Genomic DNA, 10,088 nt, shown 5'->3' on the forward strand with positions numbered 1-10,088 from the left:
GTATGTTCCCTTAGTGATGTATGTTCCCTAAATGATGTATGTTCCCTAAATGATGTCTGTTCCCTTAGTGATGTATGTTCCCTTAGTGATGTATGTTCCCTTAGTGATGTATGTTCCCTTAGTGATGTATGTTCCCTTAATGATGTATGTTCCCTTAATGATGTATGTTCTCTTAATGATGTATGTTCCCTTAGTGATGTATGTTCCCTAAATGATGTATGTTCCCTAAATGATGTCTGTTCCCTTAATGATGTATGTTCTCTTAATGATGTATGTTCTCTTAATGATGTATGTTCTCTTAGTGATGTATGTTCCCTAAATGATGTATGTTCTCTTAGTGATGTATGTTCCCTAAATGATGTCTGTTCCCTTAATGATGTATGTTCCCTTAGTGATGTATGTTCTCTTAGTGATGTATGTTCCCTTAGTGATGTATGTTCTCTTAATGATGTATGTTCCCTAAATGATGTATGTTCTCTTAAGGATGTATGCTCTCTTAAGGATGTATGTTCCCTAAATTATGTATGTTTTCTTAGTGATGTATGTTCCCTTAGTAATGTATGTTCTCTTAATGATGTATGTTCCCTTAGTGATGTATGTTCTCTTAGTGATGTATGTTCCCTTAGTGATGTATGTTCCCTTAATGATGTATGTTCCCTTAATGATGTATGTTCTCTTAAGGATGTATGTTCCCTAAATGATGTATGTTCTCTTAAGGATGTATGTTCCCTAAATGATGTATGTTCCCTAAATGATGTATGTTCCCTTAGTGATGTATGTTCCCTTAATGATGTATGTTCCCTTAATGATGTATGTTCTCTTAATGATGTATGTTCCCTTAGTGATGTATGTTCCCTAAATGATGTATGTTCCCTAAATGATGTCTATTCCCTTAATGATGTATGTTCTCTTAATGATGTATGTTCTCTTAATGATGTATGTTCTCTTAGTGATGTATGTTCCCTAAATGATGTATGTTCTCTTAGTGATGTATGTTCCCTAAATGATGTCTGTTCCCTTAATGATGTATGTTCCCTTAGTGATGTATGTTCCCTTAGTGATGTATGTTCCCTTAGTGATGTATGTTCCCTTAGTGATGTATGTTCCCTTAGTGATTTATATTCCCTTAGTGATGTATGTTCCCTTAGTGATGTATGTTCCCTTAATGATGTATGTTCCCTTAGTGATTTATATTCCCTTAGTGATGTATGTTCCCTTAGTGATGTATATTCCCTTAATGATGTATGTTCCCTTAGTGATGTATGTTCCCTTAGTGATGTATGTTCCCTTAGTGATGTATGTTCCCTTAATGATGTATGTTCCCTTAGTGATGTATGTTCCCTTAGTGATGTATGTTCCCTTAATGATGTATGTTCCCTTAGTGATGTATGTTCCCTTAGTGATGTATGTTCCCTTAGTGATGTATATTCCCTTAGTGATGTATGTTCCCTTAGTGATGTATGTTCCCTTAATGATGTATGTTCCCTTAGTGATGTATGTTCCCTTAGTGATGTATGTTCCCTTAGTGATGTATGTTCCCTAAATGATGTCTGTTCCCTTAATGATGTATGTTCCCTTAGTGATGTATGTTCCCTTAGTGATGTATGTTCCCTTAGTGATGTATGTTCCCTTAGTGATGTATGTTCCCTAAATGATGTATGTTCCCTTAATGATGTATGTTCCCTTAGTGATGTATGTTCCCTTAGTGATGTATGTTCCCTTAATGATGTATGTTCCCTAAATGATGTATGTTCTCTTAGTGATGTATGTTCCCTTAGTGATGTATGTTCCCTTAGTGATGTATGTTCCCTAAATGATGTATGTTCCCTTAGTGATGTATGTTCTCTTAATGATGTATGTTCCCTTAGTGATGTATGTTCTCTTAGTGATGTATGTTCCCTTAGTGATGTATGTTCCCTTAGTGATGTATGTTCTCTTAGTGATGTATGTTCTCTTAATGATGTATGTTCCCTTAGTGATGTATGTTCCCTAAATGATGTATGTTCTCTTAGTGATGTATGTTCCCTTAGTGATGTATGTTCCCTTAGTGATGTATGTTCTCTTAATGATGTATGTTCCCTTAGTGATGTATGTTCTCTTAATGATGTATGTTCCCTTAGTGATGTATGTTCCCTTAGTGATGTATGTTCCCTTAGTGATGTATGTTAACCTTAATGATGTATGTTCCCTTAGTGATGTATGTTCCCTTAGTGATGTATGTTCCCTTAGTGATGTATGTTCCCTTAGTGATGTATGTTAACCTTAATGATGTATGTTCCCTTAGTGATGTATGTTCCCTTAGTGATGTATGTTCCCTTAGTGATGTATGTTCCCTTAGTGATGTATGTTCCCTTAATGATGTATGTTCCCTTAGTGATGTATGTTCTCTTAATGATGTATGTTCTCTTAAGGATGTATGTTCCCTAAATGATGTATGTTCTCTTAAGGATGTATGTTCCCTAAATGATGTATGTTCCCTAAATGATGTATGTTCCCTTAGTGATGTATGTTCCCTTAATGATGTATGTTCCCTTAATGATGTATGTTCTCTTAATGATGTATGTTCCCTTAGTGATGTATGTTCCCTAAATGATGTATGTTCCCTAAATGATGTCTATTCCCTTAATGATGTATGTTCTCTTAATGATGTATGTTCTCTTAATGATGTATGTTCTCTTAGTGATGTATGTTCCCTAAATGATGTATGTTCTCTTAGTGATGTATGTTCCCTAAATGATGTCTGTTCCCTTAATGATGTATGTTCCCTTAGTGATGTATGTTCCCTTAGTGATGTATGTTCCCTAAATGATGTCTGTTCCCTTAATGATGTATGTTCTCTTAGTGATGTATGTTCCCTTAGTGATGTATGTTCCCTTAGTGATGTATGTTCTCTTAATGATGTATGTTCCCTTAGTGATGTATGTTCCCTTAGTGATGTATGTTCCCTTAGTGATGTATGTTCTCTTAGTGATGTATGTTCTCTTAATGATGTATGTTCCCTTAGTGATGTATGTTCCCTAAATGATGTATGTTCTCTTAGTGATGTATGTTCCCTTAGTGATGTATGTTCCCTTAGTGATGTATGTTCTCTTAGTGATGTATGTTCTCTTAATGATGTATGTTCCCTTAGTGATGTATGTTCCCTAAATGATGTATGTTCTCTTAGTGATGTATGTTCCCTTAGTGATGTATGTTCCCTTAGTGATGTATGTTCTCTTAATGATGTATGTTCCCTTAGTGATGTATGTTCTCTTAATGATGTATGTTCCCTTAGTGATGTATGTTCCCTTAGTGATGTATGTTCCCTTAGTGATGTATGTTAACCTTAATGATGTATGTTCCCTTAGTGATGTATGTTCCCTTAGTGATGTATGTTCCCTTAGTGATGTATGTTCCCTTAGTGATGTATGTTCCCTTAGTGATGTATGTTCCCTTAGTGATGTATGTTCTCTTAATGATGTATGTTCTCTTAAGGATGTATGTTCCCTTAGTGATGTATGTTCTCTTAGTGATGTATGTTCCCTTAGTGATGTATGTTCCCTTAGTGATGTATGTTCTCTTAATGATGTATGTTCCCTTAGTGATGTATGTTCTCTTAATGATGTATGTTCCCTAGTGATGTATGTTCCCTTAGTGATGTATGTTCCCTTAGTGATGTATGTTCCCTTAGTGATGTATGTTCCCTTAGTGATGTATGTTCCCTTAGTGATGTATGTTCCCTTAGTGATGTATGTTCCCTTAGTGATGTATGTTCTCTTAATGATGTATGTTCTCTTAAGGATGTATGTTCCCTAAATGATGTATGTTCCCTTAGTGATGTATGTTCTCTTAAGGATGTATGTTCCCTTAGTGATGTATGTTCTCTTAAGGATGTATGTTCCCTAAATGATGTATGTTCCCTTAGTGATGTATGTTCCCTTAGTGATGTATGTTCTCTTAAGGATGTATGTTCTCTTAAGGATGTATGTTTCCTTCATGATTTAAGTTCCCTAAATGCTTTATCAAATCAAATCAAATTTATTTATATAGCCCTTCGTACATCAGCTGATGTCACAAAGTGCTGTACTGAAACCCAGCCTAAAACCCCAAACAGCAAGCAATGCAGGTGTAGAAGCACGGTGTCTAGGAAAAACTCCCTAGAACGGGTATAACCTAGGAAGAAACTTTGAGAAGAACCAGGCTATGAGGGGTGGCCAGTCCTCTTCTTTATATTCCCTTATGTCTCTATGTACCCTTAATTTCCTGAATGTTGGACCAGTGGTTTTAGAAGACACTGACTTTAATACCAAAGTTCTACCACCTTTATTTAGTCCATGATTTTAGTCCATGTTGCAGCTAGGATCATTATTTAGTCCATGATTTTAGTCCATGTTGCAGCTAGGATAATTATTTAGTCCATGATTTTAGTCCATGTTGCAGCTAGGATAATTATTTAGTCCATGATTTTTGTCCATGTTGCAGCTTGGATAATTATTTAGTCCATGATTTTAGTCCATATTGCAGCTAGGATGTAGGATTCAGCTGGTCCAGATATCAGGGTCTGGAACAATGTGTTGGGCTGTAGGGTTCAGCTGGTCCAGATATCAGGGTCTGGAACAATGTGTTGGGCTGTAGGGTTCAGCTGGTCCAGATATCAGGGTCTGGAACAATGTGTTGGGCTGTAGGGTTCAGCTGGTCCAGATATCAGGGTCTGGAACAATGTGTTGGGCTGTAGGGTTCAGCTGGTCCAGATATCAGGGTCTGGAACAATGTGTTGGGCTGTAGGGTTCAGCTGGTCCAGATATCAGGGTCTGGAACAATGTGTTGGGCTGTAGGGTTCAGCTGGTCCAGATATCAGGGTCTGGAACAATGTGTTGGGCTGTAGGATTCAGGTCCTAAAACAATTAGAGAGTGTCATTTTCCAAAATTTGAAGCCCTTATTCAAGGTTTCAAAGACCTCTCTGATGAGAATAGGCTACCCGTCCTGTTGTGGGAGGACGCAGAGAGCTGTGGGTTGGCAGTGCACTACATTGCTGCCTGACATAAGATGAGGGACAGAGTCTGACAGACCAATCAACCTGCACATGTCCTCTACTGTACAACTTATTGTTATTGTTTAATGTGTTGGTTATTGTGACCCTTGGTTATTGTTGTCACATTGACATTTTTTTGATTCTTATTATTTTAATATTGTAAATATCCAAAGTAAGCTTTGACAATATGTACATTGTTAAGTCATGCCAATAAAGCACATTTAATTGAATTGAGAGAGAGATTAAAAAAAACAGATTAAATCTGACCATCACTCTTGCTGCAGATGAAGTTCAATTTGTCAGTCTCAGGCAGGCCGACCCACTTCCCCCCATCTCTCTCTATGGCCCCCGTGTTCCCAGACTGCTCCTTGCTGGTGTTGTAGCCCTCCCCGTGGGCCCAGTTGTGGTAGCAGGACTCTTCTCCATTGACCCAGAACCAGAAGTCCAGAGTGCAGGTGTACCTCAGGCCCAGCCAGACGAAGGGACTGGAGGCCATCTTGGCTTTCTGTCGGACCCAGTGCTGGATGCTGTGGTTGTGGACAGACACCAGCTCCATGTGCCGGTCTCTGCAGTACCTCAGGGCTTCTGACCACGTCTTGTTCTCTGAGACCAGAACCAGTTTATCTGGAGGAAGAGACGGATATGGAGATTCATGCTAAATATTCACCAAATAACTGTCATTCTAAAGTAAATTTACGTTTGTTTTATGAATATGTATCTAACCTTCTCCCCTCACCATCATAGCAGATAAAATGATTTTCGGTGACACAGAGGTGATCATTCCACTTTCCAGATGGGAACTTAACTTGCACACAGTGCTCTCCTCTCTTATCTGCCCCGTTTGGCTCGTCTGCCATCCAGTTTCTGAAGGTTGAGCCACTCTGGTCAGACCAGCTCCAGTCTCTATACAGGCCGATCCACACCACCTCTTCCTGCCAATGTTTTGCAAATGCTGATTATGTTTTTAACACGGTGCTCAAAGTGCAAAACAAATGAATAGAAGTGAAGTGAACTTGCCTTCATGGCCTGATTGGCCATACTTGCCAGTATGGCCTGATGTATGGTGTTATTCTCTGTTACATCCCTCACACTGGCCAGGTCCTTATGGTTCTTCTGACAGTAGCGCTGAGCCTCACTCCAAGTCTTCTCTTCAGTGATGAGGATGTACTTCTTAGTGAGATTTGTGTCTATTTGAAAGAACAGAAGGAATATAAGAAGAGAAGAGATATAAATAAACATGATACAATAAAGACAAGTTCATACAGACAAACACATGTCTGGAAATAAACCGGTAGAATAAATAATAATAAATTAAATATCAATATGTTGACTGAATCCAAACTCTTTGGTGTTTGACTGACAGGGAGATGACTGACAGGGGAAGTGACTGACAGGGAGATGACTGACAGGAAGATGACTGACAGGGGAAGTGACTGACAGGGAGATGACTGACAGGAAGATGACTGACAGGAGAGATGACTGACAGGAAGATGACTGACAGGGAAGATGACTGACAGGGGAGATGACTGACAGGAGAGATGACTGACTGGGAGATGACTGACAGGGAAGATGACTGACAGGGGAGATGACTGACAGGGAGATGACTGACAGGGAAAGTGACTGACAGGGAGATGACTGACAGGAAGATGACTGACAGGGGAAGTGACTGACAGGGAGATGACTGACAGGAAGATGACTGACAGGGAGATGACTGACAGGGGAAGTGACTGACAGGGGAGATGACTGACAGGGAGATGACTGACAGGGGAAGTGACTGACAGGGAGATGACTGACAGGAAGATGACTGACAGGGGAAGTGACTGACAGGGAGATGACTGACAGGAAGATGACTGACAGGGAGATGACTGACAGGAGAGATGACTGACAGGAAGATGACTGACAGGGAAGATGACTGACAGGGGAGATGACTGACTGGGAGATGACTGACAGGGAGATGACTGACAGGGGAAGTGACTGACAGGGAGATGACTGACAGGAAGATGACTGACAGGGGAAGTGACTGGCAGGGAGATGACTGACAGGAAGATGACTGACAGGGAGATGACTGACAGGGAGATGACTGACAGGGGAAGTGACTGACAGGGAGATGACTGACAGGAAGATGACTGACAGGAGAGATGACTGACAGGAAGATGACTGACAGGGAAGATGACTGACAGGGGAGATGACTGACAGGAGAGATGACTGACTGGGAGATGACTGACAGGGAAGATGACTGACAGGGGAGATGACTGACAGGGAGATGACTGACAGGGAGATGACTGACAGGGGAGATGACTGACAGGAGAGATGACTGACAGGGGAGATGACTGACAGGGGAGATGACTGACAGGAAGATGACTGACAGGGAGATGACTGACAGGGAGATGACTGACAGGGGAGATGACTGACAGGGAGATGACTGACAGGGAGATGACTGACAGGAAGATGACTGACAGGGGAGATGACTGACAGGGGAGATGACTGACAGGGAAGATGACTGACAGGGAGATGACTGACAGGGGAGATGACTGACAGGGAGATGACTGACAGGGGAGATGACTGACAGGGAGATGACTGACAGGGAGATGACTGACAGGAAGATGACTGACAGGGAGATGACTGACAGGAAGATGACTGACAGGGAGATGACTGACAGGGGAAGTGACTGACAGGGAGATGACTGACAGGAAGATGACTGACAGGGGAAGTGACTGACAGGGAGATGACTGACAGGGAGATGACTGACAGGGAGATGACTGACAGGGGAAGTGACCTACAGGGAGATGACTGACAGGAAGATGACTGACAGGGGAAGTGACTGGCAGGGAGATGACTGACAGGAAGATGACTGACAGGGAGATGACTGACAGGGAGATGACTGACAGGGGAAGTGACTGACAGGGAGATGACTGACAGGAAGATGACTGACAGGAGAGATGACTGACAGGAAGATGACTGACAGGGAAGATGACTGACAGGGGAGATGACTGACAGGAGAGATGACTGACTGGGAGATGACTGACAGGGAAGATGACTGACAGGGGAGATGACTGACAGGGAGATGACTGACAGGGGAGATGACTGACAGGAGAGATGACTGACAGGGGAGATGACTGACAGGGGAGATGACTGACAGGAAGATGACTGACAGGGAGATGACTGACAGGGAGATGACTGACAGGGGAGATGACTGACAGGGAGATGACTGACAGGGAGATGACTGACAGGGAGATGACTGACAGGAAGATGACTGACAGGGGAGATGACTGACAGGAAGATGACTGACAGGGGAGATGACTGACAGGGGAGATGACTGACAGGGAAGATGACTGACAGGGAGATGACTGACAGGGGAGATGACTGACAGGGAGATGACTGACAGGGGAGATGACTGACAGGGAGATGACTGACAGGAAGATGACTGACAGGGAGATGACTGACAGGAAGATGACTGACAGGGAGATGACAGACAGGGGAAGTGACTGACAGGGAGATGACTGACAGGAAGATGACTGACAGGGGAAGTGACTGACAGGGAGATGACTGACAGGGAGATGACTGACAGGGAGATGACTGACAGGGGAAGTGACCTACAGGGAGATGACTGACAGGAAGATGACTGACAGGGAAGATGACTGACAGGGGAGATGACTGACAGGAGAGATGACTGACAGGAGAGATGACTGACAGGGAAGATGACTGACAGGGGAGATGACTGACAGGGAGATGACTGACAGGGGAGATGACTGACAGGAGAGATGACTGACTGGGAGATGACTGACAGGGAAGATGACTGACAGGGGAGATGACTGACAGGGAGATGACTGACAGGGAGATGACTGACAGGAGAGATGACTGACAGGAAGATGACTGACAGGGAAGATGACTGACAGGGGAGATGACTGACAGGAGAGATGACTGACTGGGAGATGACTGACAGGGAAGATGACTGACAGGGGAGATGACTGACAGGGAGATGACTGACAGGGGAGATGACTGACAGGAGAGATGACTGACTGGGAGATGACTGACAGGGAAGATGACTGACAGGGGAGATGACTGACAGGGAGATGACTGACAGGGAGATGACTGACAGGGAGATGACTGACAGGGGAGATGACTGACAGGAGAGATGACTGACAGGGGAGATGACTGACAGGGGAGATGACTGACAGGAAGATGACTGACAGGGAGATGACTGACAGGGGAGATGACTGACAGGGAGATGACTGACAGGGGAGATGACTGACAGGGAGATGACTGACAGGGAGATGACTGACAGGGAGATGACTGACAGGGAGATGACTGACAGGGGAGATGACTGACAGGGGAGATGACTGACAGGAGAGATGACTGACAGGGGAGATGACTGACAGGGGAGATGACTGACAGGAAGATGACTGACAGGGAGATGACTGACAGGGGAGATGACTGACAGGGAGATGACTGACAGGGAGATGACTGACAGGGGAGATGACTGACAGGGAGATGACTGACAGGGAGATGACTGACAGGAAGATGACTGACAGGGGAGATGACTGACAGGGGAGATGACTGACAGGGAAGATGACTGACAGGGAGATGACTGACAGGGGAGATGACTGACAGGGAGATGACTGACAGGGGAGATGACTGACAGGGAGATGACTGACAGGGGAGATGACTGACAGGGGAGATGACTGACAGGAGAGATGACTGACAGGGGAGATGACTGACAGGGAGATGACTGACAGGGAGATGACTGACAGGGGAGATGACTGACAGGGGAGATGACTGACAGGGAGATGACTGACAGGAAGATGACTGACAGGGGAGATGACTGACAGGGGAGATGACTGACAGGGAAGATGACTGACAGGGAGATGACTGACAGGGGAGATGACTGACAGGGAGATGACTGACAGGGGAGATGACTGACAGGAGAGATGACTGACAGGGGAGATGACTGACAGGGAGATGACTGACAGGGGAGATGACTGACAGGGGAGATGACTGACAGGGGAGATGACTGACAGGGGAGATGACTGACAGGGAGATGACTGACAGGGAGATGACTGACAGGGAGATGACTGA

The 10,088-nt window shown here is 43.7% G+C and overlaps 2 protein-coding genes across 3 annotated transcripts in view; both read right to left on the reverse strand.

The window, feature by feature from the left end:
* Positions 1 to 512: 512 nt before the first annotated feature.
* On the reverse strand, positions 513 to 4,345 carry LOC127928081 (zinc finger protein 57-like). The gene is made up of 4 exons (XM_052515075.1): positions 4,334 to 4,345; positions 3,325 to 3,791; positions 2,262 to 2,531; positions 513 to 801 (listed from the first exon to the last, which is right to left on the reverse strand). Exons 1-4 carry the CDS (start codon positions 4,343 to 4,345, stop codon positions 519 to 521), a joined length of 1,032 nt encoding a protein of 343 aa, XP_052371035.1. The 3' UTR covers positions 513 to 518.
* The window catches only part of LOC118382779 (C-type mannose receptor 2-like), a 15,325-nt gene continuing 9,523 nt past the window's right edge, over positions 4,287 to 10,088 (reverse strand). The window contains exons 4-7 of one of the 2 annotated variants that reach the window (XM_052515069.1): positions 6,030 to 6,199; positions 5,749 to 5,944; positions 5,280 to 5,636; positions 4,287 to 4,874 (exon numbers count right to left, since the gene is read on the reverse strand). In XM_052515069.1, the coding sequence (XP_052371029.1) occupies positions 4,834 to 4,874; positions 5,280 to 5,636; positions 5,749 to 5,944; positions 6,030 to 6,199 (764 nt within the window). In that variant the 3' untranslated portion in view covers positions 4,287 to 4,833. Of the gene's footprint in view, positions 4,875 to 5,279; positions 5,637 to 5,748; positions 5,945 to 6,025; positions 6,200 to 10,088 lie in introns of both variants that reach the window. The other variant, XM_052515070.1, reaches the window with a different exon arrangement.

Source organism: Oncorhynchus keta, unplaced genomic scaffold, assembly GCF_023373465.1.
Source record: "Oncorhynchus keta strain PuntledgeMale-10-30-2019 unplaced genomic scaffold, Oket_V2 Un_scaffold_20464_pilon_pilon, whole genome shotgun sequence".
NCBI lineage: Eukaryota > Metazoa > Chordata > Actinopteri > Salmoniformes > Salmonidae > Oncorhynchus > Oncorhynchus keta.